Source organism: Mustela putorius, unplaced genomic scaffold (genome assembly GCF_011764305.1).
Source record: "Mustela putorius furo isolate JIRA1106 unplaced genomic scaffold, ASM1176430v1.1 tig00000281_pilon_pilon_pilon, whole genome shotgun sequence".
Classification (NCBI taxonomy): domain Eukaryota; kingdom Metazoa; phylum Chordata; class Mammalia; order Carnivora; family Mustelidae; genus Mustela; species Mustela putorius.
Window position 1 is genome coordinate 27,093,759 of NW_025421343.1, and position 25,203 is coordinate 27,118,961.

At 43.9% G+C, this 25,203-nt stretch overlaps 1 protein-coding gene across 1 annotated transcript in view; it reads left to right on the top strand.

Annotated features, from left to right (window-relative positions):
- The window catches only part of CRIM1 (cysteine rich transmembrane BMP regulator 1), a 188,758-nt gene that overhangs the window by 22,050 nt on the left and 141,505 nt on the right, over nt 1-25,203 (top strand). The window contains 1 exon segment of the mRNA XM_004765456.3: nt 17,119-17,292. Coding sequence (XP_004765513.1) covers nt 17,119-17,292 — 174 coding nt within the window.

The following is a 25,203-nucleotide window of genomic DNA, read 5'->3' on the forward strand; positions in this document are numbered from 1 at the left end:
ATGGCACATTTTTCTTCACATTACATCACACTGAAGGCTCGAAGGTACCTGTGAGGAGGTCTTGTTCGTGTTTTTCCCCCAGGCAGGTGCCCTAAGGTGATGGTCTCTTGCTGTTGGGCGATAGACCATTGAATGTGAAGGGCTGCTGTCAGAGTCACTGCCCATCTACCCTAAGAAGAACAAATGGTCCCCAAGGGGTCCTGATAGATGGTGCAGGAAGGAGCACTGCCACTCCTCTGTCATGAGGCACCTGAGCCATCCTCAGTGAAGACCACAGCTCTAGCGAGAAGAGGTAAGCCATTGCTTCCATGCTAAAAAGTTTAAAAGTCTCTGCTGATACTGTTTCATGTGGCAAGGACTGAAGAAGATACATCCTTATGTTCTCTTGGTAGGGACTGTGGTCTAAAGGGTGGGAGTATTTGACCCAGGCCCTGGCGATTAGGGTTAGGAAAAGATGGTTTTAAGAGAGTGATCGTGTCTGCAAAGGTGACAAGAACATGAACCTGAGGTCCTCCGGCAGTCCTCCAGCTTCTTGTCATTCTAAAAGTGTTTATTGATTCAAGAAATGATTTATGTGACCGGATTGCAACAATAGTTAGAATCCTTTTTCTTTATGGAGAAATTGGAAGAACTTTAACACACATACATACTCAAAGAAAACCGTTTGCCCTGCCCTTTTAAATGACATTTTTGTTGTCTAGTGCCATTTTAATAATGTTTCTTTTCTTTTTTCTTTTTTAGGTCTTGGTATATTCCAGAATTTTTTTCTTTCGACCATTAAGGTTCTCCCTTGTTACCCAACTTAAAAAAAAAAAAAAATTTTATTTCAGTGTCAGTGAGTGCTGTGTGTTTCTTACATGGTGAGATTATTTCACAGGTGGTTTGAAGGATTCATCATTTTATAAAAAGAAGAGTGTAGAACTGCCTTCCCTCTTTCTCACATCTCTCTCACTCAGATTGAAGTGGCCCATTGAAAAGCTGACCTTCCTCACAGAAGAGCTGTCATAGGGCAGTCTTTATGGGCCACCCAGCAGCGTCTGTTCTGGGCGCACACCGTGCTTGTGTGCAGGAATCAGCCGCCACAGAGGAGCCGTCTGTCGACAGTAGTGGGGACAACATGTGGTGGGAACATGCACGTTTTACTGCATAGGACACTGGACTGCTTTCTTAGAAGGGTGGTGTGGACTTGGGGCAGGGTGAGGAAGTCCAGAGTGCAGTTAGTTCCAGATGATTCACCACATGGAAGGCATGTTCTCTCGATACTGTCTGGATCTTAGTAAATAAAGGAGTATTCGGTGTTGAGTCCTGGTCTGACAGGAAGAAGGTGGTAAATGATCTGGGATTCTGTTTTGTTTGTTTTCAATAAAAGGGATTACTTAGAATGAGATGACTCTGAGTCAGGATACCTTTTTGTAGGATCGTTTTTATCTTTTATACAGAATTACTCTTTTGCTGTTGTCAGCCTTTACTCATAGGGACTTACTAGAAACAATTGTTGGTTTTAAAGAAAGGGAGAAGATAGATGTTTAGTTGAAGTACAGTTGGCAGATTTGACCACTCGAGTGTGTTGTTTTCTCTGTGGAGTGTCTTCCGGAGGTAGAGCCCGGCTGACAGATGCTTCTTGTGACTTTGTCTAACTCATGAATGGCAGCCCTCAGTGGGTTCCTCTTCATTCATCCTCTCTCCCCAGCCCCCCTGGCACTATTTCTCTCTTCCTTCCCTCTCAAATTCTATTCCCATCAGTCATCAGGTGGTTGATGAGCAAACTGACCCCTGTCCCTAGTATGGTGGGATGCCAGTCCAGCCATGGGCCATGGGCCCTCACTGCCCATCCTCCAGGAGAGGACAGTCACCTTGACTGTTTTGGGAGGGAGTAGGCGGTCCTGCACGCAGGCTGAAGTTGGCCTGTTTACCTTCCTACACAGGGACAGCTCCTCAGTCCTCCCCAGCCTCCCCTTTTGGGGTTCAGTGGACTCGAGCTTCTGGGTTTGAGGAGTTCCACGGTGCACGCTGTGTTATGGTGCTCCCAAGCTGCCCCTCCATGGGTCCAGGTGTTAAGTGGCATCCTGCTTCAGTCCTCAGCTCCAGAGGGTGACCGTGTCCTGGAGCCTGATTTCGTGAGCCTTGGGGCCCTGCAAGCAGGACAAGTTGGGAGGCCCTTGAGAGGCCAGAGCCTGAGGGTTTGAGCCCAGCCCTCTACAAAGTTAAAATCCGAAAGACAGATCACAATAAAGGCACCAAGAGAGTCTGGGAGACACTGAGTCAGAGGCACAGGAATCTGATTTTGCAAGAGGACAGTTTTGCTCTGGGAGGTGAAAGAAGCTTGGTTGCCTTCTGAGTGAAAGTGGCATCCTGTTTGCTAGTCAGAATGACCTCAGGCCTTGAGAATGACTAAGGTCAGAGAACTGCTGCTACACCTGGAATCACAACTATGGAGTTAGAATGGTCCTCGGAAAAGCAGCTCTAGGCCAGCCCCCTTGTTTTACAGATTGAGGAACCGAGGCTCGTAAAAGTCTGTTGTGTTCTCTTGAGCTTTTTACAGTGTGCCTGCAAGTGACAGCCTCTTTTTTCAGACCTGAGGAGATGGAGTGGCCGCTTCTTACCTGTTCTGGGGGGACCTCTGGGGGCCCCTGTTGGCTTCACTGCCCCATGACCTTGGTCCCTGAGTCGTGGGTGCAGCCGGCTGAATCCTCCTCTGCTGAACTTCTCCCTCTCTGCCTGCCTTCTTGCCCCACCCCCACCCCCCATGAAGGAATCCAGAACCCTCCTTGCCTGTGAAGCCACTGGAATGTAGCACTCTGACCCCTGGCATTGTGTGTCCTGGATGGACCTGGCCTGGGAAACAGGAAGGACTCAGGGGAGGGCGGGTGGGGAGAAGAGTGCCTCATGGACTTGGGGTGGGACAGAGAGAGGAAGTACAGGGAAGTGTAACCTCCCCAAGTAGGCCCAGTCGACTCTCACAACAGGGGAGACCAGGCCGATGGGGGCCTTGGGCTGGCCGACTGAACAGGCAGCCTTCCTCAGGCCAGGCCCATGGGTGGGGGCCACTGGCAGTGCTGGGCCCCCGGAGGTGAGCTGCCGGGGGAATTGGGGTGAAGAGGAAAGGATTTGAGGGCAAGATGGGAGGCGCAGACCAGAAGGCAGAGGAAACCATTGTAACAAGAGGCAATGAAGGAGAAGCTTGTAGATGGAAAGAAGGAATGTCCAGTCACTGTACAGACTGGATGCATTTCTTACTTCAGAAACCAAATGTTGGGAGGTAGGAAAGACTCCCTTAAACTTCCACCCTTCTTTAGAGACTCCGGGCTTTTTAACATGCTTACCCTTGGCAAGGCAGGGCTAGTAGAGAGGGTGGCTGCACTTTCCGGTGGCTGTCCTCTTGACCCTTAGCTGTCGCTTTCTGTCCTGTCAGTGACGCACCGGGCTCTGGAGCACCCTTAGACTGTTACCAGCTAGTTACCACCCTCGAAGAGATTTTAAAAAACCCTGAGGGTCAGCCTCAGGGGATGTCTCCACCTGCTAGCTCTTTGCCCCTTTCCAGAATAAAGGAACATTGCTTCTTCCTCAGCTCCTTCCCAGTTAAAGCTGAGAAGGCGGGTGCGGAGCGGTGGAGTGGGACTGCCTCGTCGTGGAGCCCCGGTAGAGCTGTGGGCAGTCACTGGGCAGTCACAGTCGCCGCGCTGTCTGTGGGGCTCACCGCCACAGCAGGCCAGCTTGTTGAAAGTGTTTAAAATTCTGTGCTTGTGGGAAGGGAGCAGGAACTACAGGTGTCAGAGTGTTTTTGAAACACTTTTGTTTATTTGACACAGGGAGAGAGAGACATCAAGAGAGGGAACGCAAGCCAGGGGAGTGGGAGAGGGAGAAGCAGGCTTCCCGCTGAGCAGGGAGCCCCCAACTGGGCTTGATCCCAGGACCTCTCGACCTGAGCCAAAGGCAGACGCTTAATGACTGAGCCACCCCGGTGCCCCTGAAACACCTTTTTAGGAGGAGAGAAATTGTAACTGCAGCCGGACTTGAAGGGGTTGGGTTTCCTTTGCTTCCGGAATCTCCCCAGGCTGAGTCTGTTGACTCTTCCCTCACCCAGGGTTGTCTTGGTCCTGCCACATCCTGTCTGAAGGCAGGCTGCTAATCTCCTCTTCTCTTTCCTCACATGACATGGTACAGAGCCCTAGGAAGGGTGGCCCTGGTGCTAAGAAAGAAATGCGGTTATTCGACTCATTGGTTGGCCCTGTAAACCACGGTATGCGACACCCCTTCGTCTACCCAAATAAGACCGAAAGCCGCCAGGTGAGGTCCAGTGGGATGCTTCGGGCAGGTGGGCAGGTCAGCAGTTCACTCCTCGAGGTGTGCGTCTTGTAGTCTGCTTTGAGAACCAATAGCTCTTCCATAAATTTGGGTGTTTAAAACCACTGAATTATTAAAGGTTACGTTCAATGCCTAAGTGTAAGTTTAAAGCTACTTATCTCTGTATATTCTAATCCTTTGAAACTTGGTGATTCTTATTGTTAGTTAAATAGGTTATGGATTGCATCACAGCATCCTTTGGGAATTTGATATTTCCTTTTATATCCTAAAAACCATTAGTTTTTGAAACATATACTGAAGTTAATAGACAGTAATTTTTAACCTTTCAGGTAGGAGTTAAGGTAGATGTATTTCCACAAATGGCTCATTCGAGCAGTTTTTCATGACTTAACACTGTAAAGACTAAATAGAATAACATTGCAGAAGTACAGCCCACCTGCCTTGCTGAGTACGGGAATGCGTGTTGCTGTAAGCGTGTAGCAAAAGGACTGGGTGATTTACATGGGTTTTATTTATGTTTCCTTTTGGAAACAGATACTTCTCTATGTGTGTGTTTATGCATGCATGTGTTTTACTTTAAAACGTAGAGATAGATCAACTTTTTTCTATAATTTTGACACTGCAATGTTTGAAAAGATGTTTTGCCTGCTTCCTAAGTCCCTGGTGGGCATGAATTATTGTACAGTTTCTTTTTTTTTTTTTTTTTTTTTTTGCACCTCACACATTCTGGAAGGTTATTATCTATGAATATAAATGTTACAGATAAATGCATTAAGTATTGACAAACATAAGCAAACCAGAATCTTAGATACCCGCACAGCATCTTTCAAGCTGCCGCTCTCTTCTTTCACACGAGATTGTTAGTACAGAAGGTCCGCTCGTGCCAGCCACCTTCTCCAGGTTACCATTCATTTCTCCATTCAGCAAGTGGGGCGTGGGGCTTGCTGTGTGCCGTCAGCTCATCTCAGCAGGGAGTGACTGTGGAAATCTGGAAGGCGCTGTGTCTGCCCCCCGGGAAGCTCACAATCTAGCTGTGGACAAGCAGCTGCAGTGCCTGGGGATAAGTGAAGGGTTTGTAGGTGGGAGAAAATCAAGTCAACTCTGAGAAGGTACCAGTTGAGCCCAGTAAGGTAATATCAGATTTCCAGGTGAATGGGGGAAGAAAGATGGTGCCTTGCCTTCCCAGAGGAAACCGAATCAGCCAAGGCCCACCAGAGTGGATGTGCACAGTCTACTGATAGAACTGATGGGTTCAGTAAGTACTTGTGGAGGAGGACCTACTGTGTATAAGCCCTGTTCAGACGTGAGCAAGACAGATAAATCCCTGCCAGCCTGGAGCTTTCTGACATAGAAAATGTGAGCAAAATTAGTCATAAAACTTATACCATGCCAGAAGAAGTTAGGTGCTGTGCAGAAAAATAAGGCAGAGAAGGAGAACAGGGACCATTGGACACGTTTTAAATGAAGTGGCCTTGGAAAGTCTCACTGAGAAATGGGGTGTGATCAGAGACCTGGGGGAGTGGTTGCGGTGTGGGGGGGCACAAACCAGGAGATGGGCGTTCCGGATTTGGTGACATGAGTGCCCAGGCCCCAAGGCTTCCTTGGACTGGTAAGATAGGAGGTTCCGCCGGTGCAGTGGGAGGTTAGCTGGTGCTGGGCACAGGCCTGGTTTATCAGTGGGAGGGGTCAGACATGAGACTGTGGGCTGGTGGGAGCCAGTAAAGATGTTTGGATAGTGTTGAGTGCTTGAGTGGCTCCGTCGGTTAAGCATCTGCCCTCAGCTCAGGTCATGATCCTGGGGTCCTGGCATGGAGTCCCGTGTGGCTCCCTTGTCCTTCTGCCCCTCCCCCGCCTCATTCTCTCTTAAATAAATAAATGAAATCTTTAAAAAAATTTATTATTTTTTTTGGATAGTGTTGGTAGTCATTACTATTGTCATCACTGAGATTCCCAAACCCAAGTACCCAGTGACTCAGAGCTTGGTGCCTGATAGGCGTAGGGGTCCAATTACTACACCAAGAAAACTCCAGTTTTATGAGAAATGTGCAAATACGTCTTCAAACACATTCTTAAAGTTTCTTCATCTTCTGTGTTCTTGTTATATTCACGTCACGTGGTCTATTTCACATGAATCTTGGGGATTAAATCATGGCTCTGTAAATCATCGTAACTCCCAAGATACTAATGTTCATTTCCCGACCTACCCTAAGGCAGGAGTCCTGCTTTTCATTGTCCCCTAATCTACATTTGCTTTTAGGTAGAGAGTTTCTAGGATGGATTTCAAGGACTTGGTGCCTTCAGAAATCAGTGTATCAGACAGGCCCTGTGTTGCATGAGGTTTCTTCTAGGCCACAGTTGTCTCTCTGATTTTCATTTCTGATTTATAGCTCTACTTCCCACATACACATATTGTAGCAATGCGGATTTGTGTTTTAAGAATAAAAAAGATGTAGACATACACAGCAAACTTTCACTTCTGATGAAACCAGGTAACAGTAGGAAGTTGTAAACCAAGCATGCAAAACAATGTTCACCGAATATTGCTGGCAGGTTGTGCTTTGTTGCCAGGACCAGGTAGCAGGAGATCTTGGCATTTGTAGTAATAAAAATAAGATCAAATATAGAGATAAATTTGATTTATGAAAAAAGTTAAAGGTTTACACTTTTAGGTGCAGTATTTAGGGATGGTATTTCCTTGAAGAACAGTACTAGAGTTAGTGGTAAGGATAAGAAATAAAGTCATTGGAATTAATCTTGCGCATTCATTCTCTTCTTCTACCTGACTTAGTTTCAAAAAGTCAGATAAATTATTAAGGTAAAGTTCACAGCAGTGCTCAGGTTGATTTATAAAAACAGCCCTTACAAAGTGACTGCTAACCGATTTCATGAAATTATTATCCTGAAAGGATTCTACACCTTTTAAAATAATCACCATTTGAATCTCAGGAGGACTCCTCTTTGTGAGGGCATCGTTGCCGTAGCAAAGAAACCCTTGTTTCCGGGATGATGGTGTAGTTGAGATCATGTTTATGTTGTTGGGTTTTCTGTTCTGATGTTTCCAAGGGTCCTCTAGCAACTCCACTTCTGTTGACCTAGAAGGCGTTACCTGTGCTAACTGTTCAGCTAGTATGATGGAAAATATATCTTCGTCAAAGAGCTTATTTTCAGAACGCCGTGTTCGTTTTGTTCTTGTTTGAGATTCTGGTCACATTTCTTCTTTTCATTCTAGTGGTTCACACTTTTGGATGAGTGCAATCAAGAAAAAAGACATTCCCATATCTAGTCTTCTGTTTTGCTCTCGGTCATTTGACTAACAGATTTTAGGTTAGAGCATACATTAATAATTATAAAATGAGACTGTGCATTATTCATAGCCACAAGTACCTTTCTGGCAAGAAGCATTAATTTGTGTCACATTATCTTATTATGGTTGTGATAGACGGAAGTCGAAGAAAGAGAGATAATAGTTTATTATTATTTATTTACCTAACATAGTTGAGGTATACTCATTAACTCAACATGTCATAAATATTTATTGATATGTGGAAGTTTTGTTTAATACAATGTTGAGGTTAAAAGAAAATTTGAGGTAGTATTAATGTTTTAATATCAGGAAGACTGATATCCAAAGATGTTTCTTCCCCTATCACCAAACCGACTTTCCTAGAAAAGTTTGGCACTAGAAAACAAGAACTCTTGTTCTCTAACCCATTCCCGTTCACTTCCTTCACAGGTATTTATTTTGTTAAACCCTATTTGCCAAGACCTAAAGTCACAATGATAAAAAGAGAAGAAGAGAAACGCTAGATCTTTAGCTTCCAAGAACCCACTTTCTGGTAGAGGAGATTAGATGAGCGATTTCATGATACTGCCATAGCGAAATGATTTTAATAGGTATACAGTAGCCGTCCCATGGTGAGGAAATGCTTAATTCCGTCCCTATGGAGCGGGTGATACCTGGAGAAAACATTAATAACTGAATAGAAACTTTCAAAGCAAGTCAGGAGAAGCAGCTTTCTAGGCGGAGAGAACAGTCTGTGCACAGCTGGGGAGTCAGGAAACCACCTGGGTCCTTTAGGGAGCTTGGGAGCACGTAGGCATTGAGCACTTGAGTCTTGTGGAGCAAGTGGGGAGGAATGGAAGAGGGGAGCTGAAGAAGTGGGTTCGGGTCAAATCTAAGCAGGCTTGGTCTTCCATGCCCAAGAGTTGGCTGGGAGGATGTTGAACTTTGTTTTGGAGACCTTGCTTCCCAACTCCCATCTCCTTAGGAAGTTTATCCGGGCTATTCTTATAACATCCCCACTGTGTGTTTTATATTAACGTACCTGTGTAGGAGAACAGATCCTTGTGAACCTAGAGATGGCCGATCACTGGGCTTAATCTGCAGCTGGCTTTCAGAGTATCTAGGGGAAGAGAGGAAATGTGACACAATTAGGCATTTCTTCGAGATATTATTTCCCTCGAACAAGATGTATTAGCTTTCAAGCAGCAGTATATTTGATAGCTGAAAACCAGTGTTCTTTGAAGTTTGGCGAAATGGGGAGTTACATGTTTTAATAGACACTCAAGCTCAAGAGAAGACTGTGTTGCTCAATAATGACCTGTGCCTGAATGGAAGGCCGGCCCCGCACTGCCCAACATGGGCTGGGTGAGAATGCGTGAGAGTTTCCTTAAAAAAATACTGAGATCTAGGCTCAAAGCAGGGGAAATATAAGGGAGTTGAGTTTTACAACGTAGGGTACAAAGTAATTACAGCTCAGGAAACATTGCCATGAGCAATCGAATACCTTCATTATTTTAAAAAATTCCCAAAATATAACCATTTAATGTCCGACTTTGAGTAACTTCCTGGTGAAACCACCAAAGAGAAACTGATTTTAAAAATGTATTTATAGGGGCAGCTGGCTAGCTCTGGTTAAGCGTCTGCCTTCAGCTCCAGGCATGATCCCAGGGTCCTGGTAGTGAGTCCCTGCTCAGTGGGGAGCCTGCTTCTCCTTCTGCCCTTTCCCCTGCTCTTGCTCTCTCTCTCTTTCTCGTTCTTGCTCACTCTCAAACGAATAAATAAAAAATCTTAATATATATGCTTAATATACATATTAATATATATTATGTATATTAATTAATATATACATTTAATATACATATATTAGATGTATGTATTATATATAAATTAATGTATACATCTAATATATGTATATTAACTGTATATATTTATATATATGTTTCTATATATTTATACATCACAGTACCTGGATGAGTTGACCTGCTATACAGGAGTGTTAATCATAAGCCATTTATGAGATGTCTTAATAACCTTTCTGAAGAGCCACTTTTTAATTTTGTTAATCACCTGTGTTACTTTTATCTCTATTATGTTGATTTCCCTCCTACATTTATGATTTCCACCTTTCTTGTTTCTTTGGACTTGCTCTGTTGCTCTTTTTCTAATTTCTTCAGCTGAATGCTTTGCTCTTTTTTTTTTTTTTCCTTTTTTTTAACCTCTTTTCCTGTGAAATTTCCCTTTAAAGGCTGCCTTCCCTGTTTCCCAGCAATGTTGATGGCTATTTCTATTGTTCTTCCTTTTTAAGTATTTGGTTACTTTACCTGTAATCCCCTCCCATTAAAAATCAAACAAAAAACTTTTTATCATAGAAATTTCTAAACCTGTATAGAAGTAGAGACAATTGTATAATGACACAAAACTTCATTAGTTTTAAATAAATTCATGCCCAATCCTGTTTTAATATATTGAGAACTCAGCTAGAGTAAATCCTCTAGGACCGAGGTGTTAGAAAGGTCCTGCAAGGTGATCTTTGTTATAGTAAAAGCACCCTTGGCTTGCCTTCCTGTGCCTTGTGACAGTTCTCCAAACCTCATAGGGGTCTGATAAATAAGGAACTATTTTAAATTTAAACCATGACCACTACAAGTGTGTGATTCTCTGACACTGTTCCCAATAAATTGTTAACATTGGACAGTGTCATCCAGGATGGCAGAGTCAAGGAAACATGAGCGCAAAGTCTAAAGGGACCTCATGAATTGTCCACTTGACATCCTTGTTAATAAAAAAATTGAAGCCTTGAGGGCTAAATGCCATGTTCAAGGTTACTCTGCAAACTAATGACAGAACTAGGGCCAGGCACTAGTCTGTGGTCTCCTGGGTCAGGCACTGTCCATGAGGAGAACAGATGTCTGGGCTGTCCGTTTTTCTATATGCAATTTAAGACAGATAGTTCCTAATTTAGGCAGAATTGCAACATAGGGGAACTGGGTCCTGTAGTCCCAGGCTCTGCACTTCTCTTCTTGTTCCATGAATTCCTTGCTTCTAAAGATACTTCTTGCCTTGTCTTTAGCTCCTGTCTGTTCCTAGTAGCTTCCTGCTATCAAAAAGGAAATTATTATTTTATTCCTAACACTTGTGATTTTGATTAAAATGGCAGAAAATTGTACTGCAAACTCCTGCTTCCTAGCACCTTGCTCAGTTCTTGATGTATCTAATAGAGACCACAATCTGAGGACCAGATGATAGGAAGGAAGAATGGTTGGTTGGATGGCTGAGTGAATTTGCATTCCGTAGTACATCTTTGGACCTCTTCCGTTAGATGTATTGCTAAGGTGTCTGACAAAAATTATAGCAGTGGAACATACATTTACCATAAATTGATTTAGTAAATTGGATCAGTCCTGTTTGTTTTTCAGAGAATTCCCCATTTGGACATAATACGAGTCAGTGGCCATGGTTGTTTGCTCTAAATTTAGAGATTTGCATCAGTTTAAGAAGTCGGTCTTCAAAAAAATATTTGTGAGCACATTTTAGCATTCCCATTGTTTTAGAGCCAGGGCCTGTCCACTCTGGTATACAGTTACATATGCTTAACATAGTTTCACTTTGTGGAAATGCCTGTAAAACAGATTTTTGTAACATGAATCATTTCTACTGATAACCATAATTTTGCCCTTCCTGCTTTGCACTGATTACAGCACCAGGAAGAGAGGGAGAGGGAAGCACTGGCTTTTGGAACATCCGCCTTAAGCTTGAAGCAGAGAGAATGAAAGCTCACAGCATTGGATTCCTCCTTGAGCAAAATGAATGCCTGATAACAGCCAGCCAGGAGCTGGGGGAGTTAAGAGCAGCAATTTTACATTACACTGGAGTTTCTGGGCTGGCATGGAAAGAAATGCCAGTATTAGCTGTTTGCATCTTACTGTAGCCACAGGGATATGTGAACAGCTGGAGAATTAATTTGATATATATTCCCAGAAGCTTCTCCTCTGCCAACAGAATTCCATTACTGTGAGCTTCTGAGTGTGTACTGTGAATTTGTTTCTTGCCTTTTAATATCTGCTATAGCATATTTCTGGTAAGTGGATTGCCACATAATGGGGTGCAGCTCTATCTTGGTTTAGAGTAAACTCCATTAACCTAAGCTGATACAGGGTAGAAAAGGTAAGGCTTTGAGTATACAGATGCCTGTGCCTCCAGGAAGTCAAGAGATTTGAGATGAAGACACAGTAACGTGTCCAGTAAGTGCAGTCACACCTGAAATGTTTTATTACATATTAGTGGAATTTCAGACACCAGCATGCGGATGGAAAGATATTTTGAAGGGCAGAGAGGTGGAAGCCAGGACCAGTCAGGCCAGAGCTGCCACGGCTGGTTCCTAGAGCTGCTTCCCAGATCTGGAGTCGGATGACTCCGCACATCTTCTGAGACCCCTCTGCCCCCACATCCTCCTCCCCCGTCCTACCCTTGGGATTGAAGCTCCTAACTCGCCCTGGCATTTAAAATCATCAGTGTAACATGCGGAAGGAAGGAATGTCAGGCATCATTGAGAAAACTGGAAGATGCCTTGTGCAGGATGAGACTGAATGTGGCTGTTGGAAGAACAGGTGTTTTTGCTTTGGCACCACATGTGTGCTCTTAAAACAAAAACCAGCCTTCTGCACAATCATTTACTACACTAAAAACAGAGGAATGGGGAAAGATAGGAGTAGGGATAGGACACTCAAAACCTACGGAACTGTATACAGAGAGGTAGATATAGACAATAAGAATCCAAATGAAAACACTGACCACGGTAAGCCACCCGTAGCTTTTGCACCTGGAGCCTGGACAGTGCACCCTTCGCAGCCTTACCTCCCACCCCTACTGCTTCCTTCAGGGCAGAGTCACACTTGAGGACACTCACCTATAATGGAGACCAGGCTCATCCGAATTGAACCCCAAATCTAAGGGTAGTTTCTTCATCATGATGTTTAAATACAGGGGAAATATCTCTAGTTTTTTGCATTTGCGTTTGCAGCCTCCCTGGGTAGTTGAATGTCATGGAAAGTTCATTCACTAGAGCCGTCATTTCTTGCACCAGAGGAGGGAATTTAAAGAAGACTATCAGCTTTTAATTAAAGTGTTCATTATTGCTCAGACTTTTCCTTTCATTGTGAGAACACTTGCTCTTGATCTTTTCATAGCATTAATGTGCTGAGAAAGATCATGTAAGAATCAACACAACGTTTGCATTTTATTAACTTCATTTTCCTTTCCCCCCCTGATTACGGTAGCAGCTAAATCCCCATGAGGACACATGTCTGTGGTTTAGGGTAAGCATTAGGAGAAGAGGTACCCCATGACCTTTGTTACTTCTTAGACCTGGATCCTGTGCTGCCTTGGCCCAGGTGTATCAGCAAGACATGCTCTTTACAACAGCAGCCCCTTGGGGGCAGATCCCAAGACCTTTTCAGGTAGTCTGTGAGGTCCAGACTGTCTTCATGGCAGTATTAAAGTGTTTCTTTTATTCTGTGTGTCATCCTTTGCACTGGGGCTTCAAAGGCAGTGGTGGTCACGCTGCTGCTATCTCAGCGTGAAGGGAGGCGGCGGCACCAACCGCCAGTCATCGCGTATGTCTCCTGCCCCTCATTACCCTTGATTCGCATCTCGTACTGTCGTTCTGGGGGACGAAATGGGAAGTGTGTTTGAGGTGACTGTGTTTCATGGTGGAGAGCACCACGTCTCGGGATGTCTTCCAAGCCTCCGAGTGGAGCTGTCTGGGCAGCAGTTCTGTATGACTGTCTCCTCACTGAGGGACTTAACACATTTGGACATACTCAAACATACATGAATTTTAATTCATACTTGAAATTATTAGATTTCTCTCATCTTACATTGAGAGAAAATAGCTCAATGTCCCGATTTCGTGTCTTGCAGAAGTTACAAACTTAAAAGTATAGTCGCAGAGGTATCTCAGTTGTCTCTTCTGGCTGGAGACTTTATCTTGATTGGAGAGTACTGGGGAAAAAAGACTACTTGAAATAAATATTTAAAGGGCAGTACTCCTGTTTGTAACTCCTTTTTTTTACCCCCTGACCAATCCAAGGAGAGAAATCAGGATTCAGAGAATCAAAGCCTTCGTCTTTGCGTTGTACAGATGGATTTACTTAAGAGAGATTTAAAAACATCAAATTTGCCAGCCCCTCTCTGCAGAACTATTGGGCTCAGATTTTATTTCTATACTCAAACCTCACTGAATTTTTGCTTTGAGTTCCTGTTGGTTGGCTGTTAAATTATTTTAAAGTATGATGTTCTGTATTAGAAAAACATAAAAGCATTTGTCTCAGAAGTGTTGTACTTGATCCCGTAGTGCAACGGTTGCTAAGGGAACTATTTGCCAAGAAGAAGAAGTATTGATTAGGGTGGGGGCATAGAATTAAAAAAGAAAAAGGTATATAAGACATTTGGGGTTCAGAGTCCACTGCTTCCTAACTGGACATGGTGGCCGTGCATTTTTTGAGGGGACAGTCGAGCTTAGCTATGCGTCTTTCCATTGGCCTGTCGCTGCTGCCCACAGGCTCCTACTGGGAACAAAGCAGGAATCAGGAAGAAGTTGGGAAGAGCATCAACAGCCTTTTAATTCGGATTTCACAGTCAAATAAAATGGTCTCCCTAAAAAACACATGAACAGCAGCATTGACCATACCACTGATGAAATTCGTGGCTAGATATGTAGTCCTATTTTTTACATACATACATATATATAAAAAATTTTACATACATACATATATATAAAAAGCATATATATACACACATATTTGTGTGTGTGTGTGTGTGTGTGTGTATATATGTTATAGTACCTTATGTGTAGGTAATGAATACTGAACTAAGTTCTAGGGTTAAGGGGGTTCAAAGTTAGATAAGACCCGGCTCCTAGGCACAAGGACTCTACCTAGTGGGGAAATTTGACTTACATAAAGCCAGTACCATAGGAGACTGGAGGTCTGTGCACCTGCCTGAGGGGGCATGGAAAATGGAGCTGCTAATAGTGGAGAAAACTTCCCCAAAGAGGTAACATTTGAACTGGGTCTTGATGGATGAAAAGGAGTTACCACAGGAAGAAGGGGGGAGGTGTTGTAGGCAGCTGGGTGGGGAAGTAGTTACTCAGGGTTTGTAGTGAGAATCTCAGGGTGCTTAGCGCATTAGGGTGTGTGAGGGATTGGTGAAACCTGAGTCTGTAGAAGTGCAAGCCGTTATCATGAAGAACCTTTTATTCCACTCTAAGAAAGTTCCAGCTTTTTCTTGTTGGTAAGGACCACTGAGCAGGTTTATTTTTTGAGGACAATGATTCTGATGATAGCATGGGGAAGGGAGTTAGTAGAGAGGCAAGAGGATAGTGGTAGGGAGACTAGGGTTGCAGTCCTTCAGGAGAATGAAGTCTTCAGGGAGTTCTAGTTCTCATGGAAAGAAAGGAGGTTTGCTGTGGGGAAAAAAAATCAGTATCCGCTCGATTTGGTGATGGATTAACCAACAGTAAAAAGATTTCTTCTCTGAATATGATGGGGGAAATGAGAAATAGAAGAGACTAGTTTTCCAGTGGTTCAAATGTTACTTGATTTCTTTCAAGTTTTTAGGTTCCTTGGGGTGAACTAACTTTGAGTTACAGATTTGAATCTAAAATCACAAAAATTCTTTCATGACAGATTTCACTGAACTGGATTAGGAGAGTAGTACTAATAGCTTGTCCAACAAATAAATGTAGAGATGGGAAATCGTTTATATGTCCAATGTATTCTGTATTATAACTGAAGCCTAAATTATTAACCACTTTCCCACGTCAAGTTCTTTAATTATGTTCTTTTCTGGTTTTCCTTTCAGGATAATTTAGTAATTTCAGTGTTGTTTTGAAGGTAGGAATGTACCTTTGTGGGTTTACATGTTATTTCTAAAAACCAAATATAGGCTAAACAGGAAAACATCTTAAAACAGATTAATTGTGCTTTTGTTTAAACTTGTAAAGTCGTTTTACTAAGAGCTGAGACGTTGATCAAAAAAGTGAGCCTGGGGGTGCCTGGGTGGCTCAGTGGGTTAAGCCTCTGCCTTCGGCTCAGGTCATGATCTCAGGGTCCTGGGATCAAGCCCTGCATGGGGTGCTCTGCTCTGCAGGGAGCCTGCTTCCCTCCCCCTCTCTGCCTGCCTCTCCGCCTACTTGTGATCTCTCTCTCTCTGTCAAATAAATAAATAAAATATTAAAAAAAAAAAAAAGAAAGTGAACCTGGAATCACAACAGAAGAGGTTTTCAAAGAATTGCTATGAAGCTCTTTATATTGTAAGTGATATCTTTCTAAAGACCCCTTGACAAAAAAATTTATTTACTTCAGGAAGGGAGAACAGTCTTTTGCATTAAGTTAATGATGTCACCAGAAGTAAAGTTTTAGCTGTGAAAAAAATTACAGCCATCTGTTTACACTGTCTTCCACGAAAACACATTCTTAGGGTAGCTTTATACCTGCCTTTGTGTGAGCAGCAGGTTTAAGGTATCTTAGATTCAAGTACTTTAAAAAAATTTTCTCCAGATACGGTTATCAGAAACATGTTTACTATTTAACAGGTAGTACCTAGTTAAGGTACGACAAAGTGTCTATTAAAGATAATGTTAAGAGGGGGGAAATGCATAAAGTGACCCAAAGACTCATAAATAGTCGGATTGCCTGTAAGAGGTGTTTCAGCTGTGAGAAATACCATTCAGGATTGAGTTGGCCGATGGTCCTGTCGTGCTTCTTCCGTGTTTCGTTTGTCTGAGCTGGAGCCCATGAACATAATTTTGAAATCTGCTTTGTTTCTTACAGTCTACTCCTGTCATTCCATGACCAGGATAGTGATTTTGGTCCCAGCTTCAGCGTGTGACTTCCTTAGCCTCTCCCTAAGCTGTAGCCCTCAGTTTTGTTGTCCTCTCTGGCTTTGGTTTTGGGCCCAGTGGACATTAGCATCTGAGCTGAAATGCATTGGAGGACTCCTTTACCGCTGTATCCATTCTCCCTTCTTTGGTGGTGTCTGAGGTTTTATGCTGATTAGCTGTCTTGATGTATTAAATTGCCAGCTGTTTTAAACCCAAAGCTTGCCTCTACCAGATGGGCTGGAAAAAAAAAAAAAACAAACAACAACAACAAAAAACAAAACAAACAACAAAAAGCTGTGGGTGTTTTTGAATCATTTTGTAAGTTGACAGAAGTGTCTCCTGTAATTTTATTCAAAATAAAATCCAGGAATCCTTGTAAAATAACACATAAGAGAAGTGGTGGGTTTTGATCATACACGTTTGTATATGTGGTTATTTAATGTCTACATGTATGGCTCTGTTTCCTTTTTCTCACTTATTCGGAGGCTGGATTTCATTCATTGGTCAAATTGCAGCCAAAACCACCTTTCATAAATCGAGGTGTCAGTGTTCGGTGTTAATCTTGACATCTTCGCACATTTTTGCTTTCAGAGACAGGCCTTTGAATGAAGCTGCAAGCAATATTCTATGGTTGTTCATTGTTTTACAGACGAGAACTGGGACGATGACCAGCTGCTTGGTTTTGAACCCTGCAACGAGAACCTTGTCTCTGGATGCAATATAATCAACGGGAAATGTGAATGTGACACCATTCGCACCTGCAACAATCCCTTCGAGTTTCCCAGGAAGGATATGTGCCTTTCAGCTTTGAAGAGGATCGAAGGTAAGTACTGATTCCCAGTCGTCAGGCTTCGCGCTGTGTCGTATTGGAGCTCAAAGAGGCAGAGACACGCTTACGAGACGGGTACCTTTTATAGTCCCAAACAAGAAGCACCCGATGACTGAAGGGATGGCGTGTGTATGTGTGTGCCATGTGCGTCTGCGGGTCCTGCGGGCTGTGCATTTGGTACTGCTGTGGCTCACGAGCTGCGTCCTTTGCGCCACCTTGCTTAGGTCACCTCTGCATACGGGATGACTTCACAAGCGGTGTGCTCACGATGGGCATCTGTTGTCGCCAGCTCCGTTCCGCTTGATTTACTGTAGCAGGCGCTCCACGAGGGGAGTGCTAATGAGAAATGCAGCTCATCTGGCAAAAAAGGGTGTCTCTTCAGCAGAGATGGGAGGATTGCACAGGGATAGCTGAAGGCTTGGGTGGGTTTTGCCGTGGAGCAAAACCACTTAGGTGTGGATGGGTCGTTGGTGGTTCTCCTGTGGAATGAAGTCAGACATTACATTAAAATAACGAAATTGTGCTCCTATGGCCTATAACTTTTGTACATTCCTGCAGAAAACCTAGGCAATAGATTGGAGACATGGAAGTATGATTCCTAGCTACAGTACCTGTGAGTGGCATGCCCAGAGCTTGGTACCATGGCTCGAAACCAGGATTAACAAAGGATAAGGCCCCAGACCAGCATGAAACTCTGTCCTAGCTCCATGTTCCTCATGTCGAACAAAAAGAGAGGAGCCAGACATTCTTAAGTAAACCCGTTATCTCTAGCATGATGTCATTCTAGGGTGGAGAGATTGGTAATCGGTTTGGAATAGTGAGGATATGTGAGATCTCATAAGGGCAGTATAGGAAGACTGAAGTTTTTGAATTGTATTGTTTCCAGTTCCTGTTAAATGGTAATAAAAAAAGAAATTTATAGCAGCCTCTAAAATAGCTTTTCTCTTTGTATTTACCAATGCTACTGAAGCATTAAAAGAGATTATAGTAGGAAACAGTAAAAGTAAAATTTTAGAACTACAGAGAGTCTTAGTTAGGTAACATTTAGTCTGGCCCTTAAATTAGAAAACTGGAAAGCTGAGCTCCGTACCACTCCTCAGTAATAAGCCCAGGACGAACCATGTAAAATATTTTTCCTACTACATAAGGACATTGGACAACGTGTAACCTAGTTCATTCTTATCATCTTGTGGCTCTTTGCTAACCCCTGTCCCTACCCCATTGCTTGTCAAAAAAGAGAAAAGAGTATTTTGCCAATTTTAGCATAAATAAACCTGCAGGGATATACATGGAGCAGTCAAATATCTATTTAAATAATTTACTTCTCATAATACTGAAAATCACATGATCTGAAATAAAATGATACGGCAGTTCAGACGATTTTTGCCACTCTTATATTTCACAAAACTGTCCCCCCCCCTCAACCCCCTAAAACGTTTCAAATGTTATCTCTGTTGCTGCCACCATCTTTGTTCAGGCTCCCTTCCAGGACCCTTAACGCCTTGCTCCCCAGCACGCCGTCTTCACCAACTGAATGGTCTGCCGTGCAGCAGGTTGTGAATCTAAGGTATCACAACAAGTTCTGTTCAAAATTCAGTGTCTTTTCACATAAAAGTGGGACAATTGCATTTTTAAAATTAGTTATGTGTATATTTATGATCTTTACAATGTGGAGATTAACGGCATTGATTTTTAAAGTGATTCTAAGTAGATTGTGTACAAGATCCAGCACTTCCAATTTTGAGAGCATTCCCTCAGGAATAATTACTGTAGCTGAGTAAATTTCTTTACTTTTTGTTTTTTTAAACAGATTCTGTTAGATGACCTCTATATAATCCAAAAGTAGAACTGGTTGAGCTCATTTAAAGTTAATCTACCTTCTACACAGAGTACTTTGGTTTTTCAAAATAAAGCACCCTGCAATATTCAAGATCTTGTAAGAAGTCAGTATTAGGGGATTTCCTTCTCCTGAGAAACAAGTTGGAAGGAGAAAGCCCTGCCGGTAGTCGAGTGCGTATTGGCATATGAAAGAATTAGTGGTGATACAGTACTGTATACTATGGGAGTCCTTAAAAGCAATGAAGATTTAGATTGCTTCTAGGAATTTAAGGCCGGGAAAGTGTGACCTGGAATTGTAGGATAAGGTGTCCTGGAGCGGGTGGAGTCTGAACAGTTTGGGATTTGCGTGGTGATGGGTTCTGGGAAGGAGAACAATATGGACAAAAGAATGAAACTTTGAAGTAGGACTTACATGACTTCTGTAAGACACAGGGGATGGTGGTCTAAAAGCTTTTATGTTGATAGGTCAGAGGAACTAAAGATGGGGAGCAGCCTGGGACTGGAGGATAGAGTGCCTTCACATCTCAGAGGGAGCTTAGGCCTGGTCCTAGGAACTCTCAGGAACCATTGCAGGTTTATGAGCAGAGAGAATCAGAGCCTGGCGAGGCCGTCGATCGATGGGCAGATGGCGGCTCTGGGGGGATGTGGGGTGGGTTAGCAGGGGAGACACTGCGGTCCAGAGGCTCCCTGGAGAGCTGTTTCAGGTACTTAGACGTGGTGCCACTGGAGACTGAACTGGGGACCAGCAGGGAGACATCAGGGAAGAGGCGCATACACGCCATTTTGCTGAGAGACAGGGCTAGAAATGCACAAAGATGATTCTAGGGTTCCCCACCTGAAATAGCACAAGAATGCTAGTCCAAGTCACGGAGGTGGGGACGCTTTTGAGATGTTTGTGCTGAAGTGGAACTGGATGACGGGGTGGTTGTTTTAGGGACGTGGAGGGTCAAGAGGGGCTTTAAAAATATGAGGATATGCAAGATAGCACTCATTGTAGGAGCCAAGTGTTGGAGAGAGGAGCAAAATTGTTTTTTTCTCAGACACGATAAACAAGGTTGTCAGCTGACACTGAGGTGGGAGAGGGGGTGTGAAGTACTGAGGAGGAGGATGTGACCTAGACCTCCGAGAGAGGGACGAGTGCCTTAACCAGGAACGCAGGTTCTGCTCACCCACCAGCATGGACAGCTCACTGCAGCCTGGAGGCACGCACCTACCCGTTGGAAGGGCCACCCCCCGACACAGTTGTTGCTTCCTCCAGCTCCAGTGCAGACGCAGTGTAGGTGGACAGGGGCATCTAAGTGGGGTTAGGACGTTTCCTGGTGTGTCTGATAGGAAGGGAAGGTCTGAGATCCAGGGTCATGCAGGAGTCTTGCCTGTGGTCGTGCGTGACCTGTGCCAGGAAGGACAGGAGCAGGAAATGAGGAAGACACAGCTCCCTGCAGCACGTCCACAATCCCATCGCATGTGCTTCCCGTGAACAAGGTTTCATTTTTTAAAGGGGGGCGGGAAGAGTGACCTGAAAGGGTAGTGAGAACAGAGGAGACACCGCCCCAGCCTCGGGTTTGTGGAGTGTGGGAAAGGAAGCCACCCCTACACGCGAGGCCTTGGGGGCCAAGGAACCAGGGGTACCTGTACTTCCGTTAAAACATGGAGGTGAGGGGAGAAGGATGCCAGAGGGGACTGTGGTGATGACCGTTAGTCCTAGAAGGCTCAGTAGAAGGACTTGGTGGGGGGGCATGGGCATGGACGATTTTGCAGAGCCCAGTGAGGATTAGAGTCCAGTAATGATGAGTGACCTCATCGTTAGTAGGTAGACTTCCTTGTTAGTAGGTTAGACTTGATTCTTGTTGTTCTCTCGTGGGAAGATAAGTAGTTTGTTCTAGATAAGCCCTCTGTTTGGGTCCATTCTTCCGGGTGGTTTCTAGTGTTCAAGTGTGCAGGGCTGGGGGTGGGGCAGGAAGAGTAGTATTCTTGCCAGAGCATAATGAGAAAGCACGTGTCTCCACTTCTGTGCTTTGAGAGTAAATTCTGAGCATGAGTTCTAAACATAACCACAGCAACATTTAAAAAAAATGTGTGGAAGTCATGGAAGGGCATTTCCGTATCATATTTATAGACTGATAAAGAATACTCGCAATTTCTGGGCATTAAACAAGTTACGTTGAAAAGGGAAGGAGTTGGTCCGGGATTTTACCACAAGTTTTCTTGCCTAAAATTCATGAACACCTCACTGTAAGATCAGCTGGTCACAAATGTAGGGGCAGCAGGACCCTGGGTAACAGCCGACCTTGGCGCTGCGCGGAAGGGCTTGTCAGAATCCTCTGTGTTTCTCCGAAGAGCAGGAAGTCTGATAAAGGGAATGACCTGCAGGTCACCCCACCTTGATCTTAATGAAGCTCATAATTTTATGCTCCACTTTCTGTTCATTCTTGATTTGGTAAAATGTTGTGCCGAACTTCACAAGAGTTAAACTGATGGATCATCAGAGGAGGGGACGCAAGAGCAGTACCAGTCCCTGCAGCGCCCGGTTCTCTGGAGGAGCCACTCCAAGCTTAATAACCATAGTCAGGGTGGCCACCAAAGATTCCCACAGTGCACTGAGTGAGGTGGACCTTCAGGTATGCATATGACTCCGTGCTGCGGTCAGTGGCTTTTACTTTCTAAAAAAAATTATTATAGTTCAGAGTGGTCAGAAGCTCAAAAAGTAGTCAGAAATATGAAACCGAGTTCAGGAAGGATGAAAAACACCCTGGAAAACATTCAGACATTCATTCATCCGACAACTATTTATTGAGTGCCTAATATGTGCTGGGCACAGATCTCCGGGATGGGGATACAGCTGCCATGGAGCTGACATTCAGAAGGAGGGGGTCACATGGAAACCCAGACATGAACAGGAAATAGTGTATAATGGGATAGATGGGAGCTCTGAAAAACAGTGATTAGGATGATATGAGAATTGCTGGGGTTAGCGAGAAAACTGCTTTTAGGTACAGAGGTCAGGGAAGTTTTCCATGAAGGGAGAGCATTTGCATTAAAATCTGAATGTAAGAGAGTATCAGATTTAGGATGCTCTCGCAGGAAAGAATTCCAGTCAGAGGGAACCACAAATGGGAAAGTTCTAAGCCAGCTTGGTGTGTTGGAGGAATAGCAAGAAAAAACAAGAAGGTCCGTGAGATTGGAGTGTTGTGGGGGAGGAAGAGGAGGTTGCAGCGTAGATCACGTGATGCCCTGTAAGTTAGACTGAATGGCTTTTATCATGAGGACATAGGAAAGCTATTTTAAAAAGCTGTTAAAGGGCTATGAACAGGGAATAGCATTACTTGCTTTGTGTGTCTTCAACAATGTGTCTGGTGAGGCAGAGACTTGTGGGAAGCCGCAGGAAGCAAGAATGGAACTGAGTGGCAGGTAGGGGTTCTTTCGGTAGTTCGGGGAAGAGGTAGTGGTGGCTCAGACTTCAGAGCCGGAGATGAAGGGATGGGTGGATTCCAGATATAATCTGGAACTAGAATTGTTGGATTACGCATTGGGGGTAAGGGAAAACGGAACCAAGGAGTACTCTTAGATGTTGGGTTTTAAGCAAAGTGGTGCCTTTTCCTAGGAGCAGGAATAGATGTAAGGAAGATTCAAGGGTTTTGTTTTAGACGAATTAAATCTGACACCCAAGTAGAGCTATTTGTCACTTAAGCTATTTTTTTGTGTGTAATTAACCCAGTAAGTGGACTTCAAGCTCAGTGGTAGGTATACTGAGGACGACAAAGGTAGATATCCCTGAGAGGAGGTCAGCCCTTCCTTTCTTCAAGAAGGTATAACTTTGTTGAGAGATTCTAGAGAAAAATAAAAACCCAGTCCACACCGCGGAGACTGGCTGAAGGGGTACCTGTGTGGGATCCATAAAGTGTGTTCTTAAATATACTTTGTAGGCATTGCTGCATATTCATCATGTGGATTACTGGGATAGTATAGATAATGTGAAATTTACTCCTGTTTGGAGACACAATGAATATTTTGCAAAAGGAGGAAGATTAGGAGACACAATGAATATTTTGCAAAAGGAGGAAGATTAGGAGGATTAAGAAATTCCTCCTTTAGTTTAGCTAAAAAGCATTTGCGGTAACATTAAATGGTTTATAATTTGGGGCTTCACTTAATTACTTTTTCTCTACAAGATATTTTAGAGAAAAGATAATCAAAGAAACTGGGATGTGATACTTTACATCATCACCTTACATATGGAGTAGACAAAATCTCCACATTAATAAGCTGGATGAATCAAGGAAGACTTTGTGGAGGACTTGGGAATCGAGTTCAGCTGTGAGAAGTATGTTGGGTGGCTCAACAGAAAGGAGGAGAGAGAGAGAGAGAGAGAGAGAGAGAGAGAGAGAACAGCCTTGGAGCTAGAAAAGAGAGGATGGGCAGAAGAGTGTAGATTAGGAGGAAACTACAGTGGTCAAGGCAGTGGGTTTTAGTGGCTGATTGACTTTGGAGCATGAGGAAATTGAAGATGGCCAAATTTGGGGAGGAGGAGGTGATTGTCAAGCTAGAGGCTCAAGAGGGCATAGAGGACAGGCTGTTTAGTGGTGTTATTTATTAGAATGTGGACCACAAGGAGAGCAGCTTTATGGGAGGCTGGATGAGGTGGCTATTGAGTTTGTTTTGTTGTGTTTGAGGTGTCGTGGGATCAAGGGGAAAACAGGACCTAGGAGTCTGGACCTCAGAGATCTGGGCTGGAGATAAGGATTGTGAGTCATCTTCCCAGCGAGAGTGTCATGCTGTTAATGAGTACGCAAGTGATGTGAGGAGTGTGAGTGTTTTTAGGAAGTTTAATGAGACAGTAGTGTGTGTGCTCCACAGACGACACACATGGCTGGCCGTGTTGGCACACTGCAAGTGCAGTGATGGCAGTGCAGGAAGTGTTCCCTCGGCACAGGGAGGGAAAGCCTAGGAACCCTTGCTGGCGGCCAAGTTAGCCTTAAACACGAGTGTCGCTGCCCCTGGGAGTGGGAGGTATAAAATGGAGTATATCATTTTAATGATCAATTATTGGTGGATTGACTGATTTGTACTCCCTTATTCAGAAAAGCCTTTAAAGTGTTTGAGAATACAGGAGTGGGCCTGGTCAGACCCATACCTGAGATCAGAGCCATCCAGGGTAGGACGCTAAGGCGAGTAAATAGTTGGATGGGAAAGTAAGGGAAGAGCGCGAAAGTTGTAGCCGCTTTCGGTCCAGCAGAGTCCTCTCAGTGTTGTCTGTAACCTTCTGAGGTTCCTTCTTTCACTTCGGAGCTGCTTTCTTTCTTCATTCATCTTTGTTTTCTATTCATTTATTAATTCAGAAAGTAAGTGTTGAGCACATGTCACTACATTCGAGTCTACCAGTTTGACTTTGTTTTGCATTTAACTGAGGGGCCGTATTCTAAATGACCCTAAAGGTGCAGATAGAAAGGTGTAAACAGAATCACATTTTAGATAGGCTACGGGAACTTGCTCTTAATTTTTTTTTTTTTAAAGATTTTATTTATTTGTCAGAGAGAGTGAGCACGGGCAGACAGATGGCAGGCAGAGGCAGAGGGAGAAGCAGGATCCCTGCCGAGCAAGGAGCCCGATGTGGGACTCGATCCCAGGACACTGGGATCATGACCTGAGCCGAAGGCAGCTGCTTAACCAACTGAGCCACCCAGGCGTCCCTGCTCTTAATTTTTTCAAAGATATTTTATAAATGTCTTAAATTATATCTTTAAGCATTTATCTGTTCTGTAAACTTATGTTGCATGGACTGTATATATTTAGGCAAAAATTAAAGGTTAGAAAAAAAGATGAGAGAGGGATGCCTGGGTGGCTCAGTCTGTTAAGCATCTGCCTTCGGCTCAGGTCATGATCCCAGGGTCCTGGGGTCAAGGCCTCGTCAGGCTCCCTGCACAGAAGGGAACCTGCTTCTCCCCCCTCTCTGCCTGCTGCTCCCGCTGCTTGTGCTTTCTCTCTCTCTGTCAAGTAAGTAAATTAAAAAATCTTAAAAAAAAGAAAAAAGAGGAGAGAATTTATGTAGCTAGTTAGATACTTGTATTT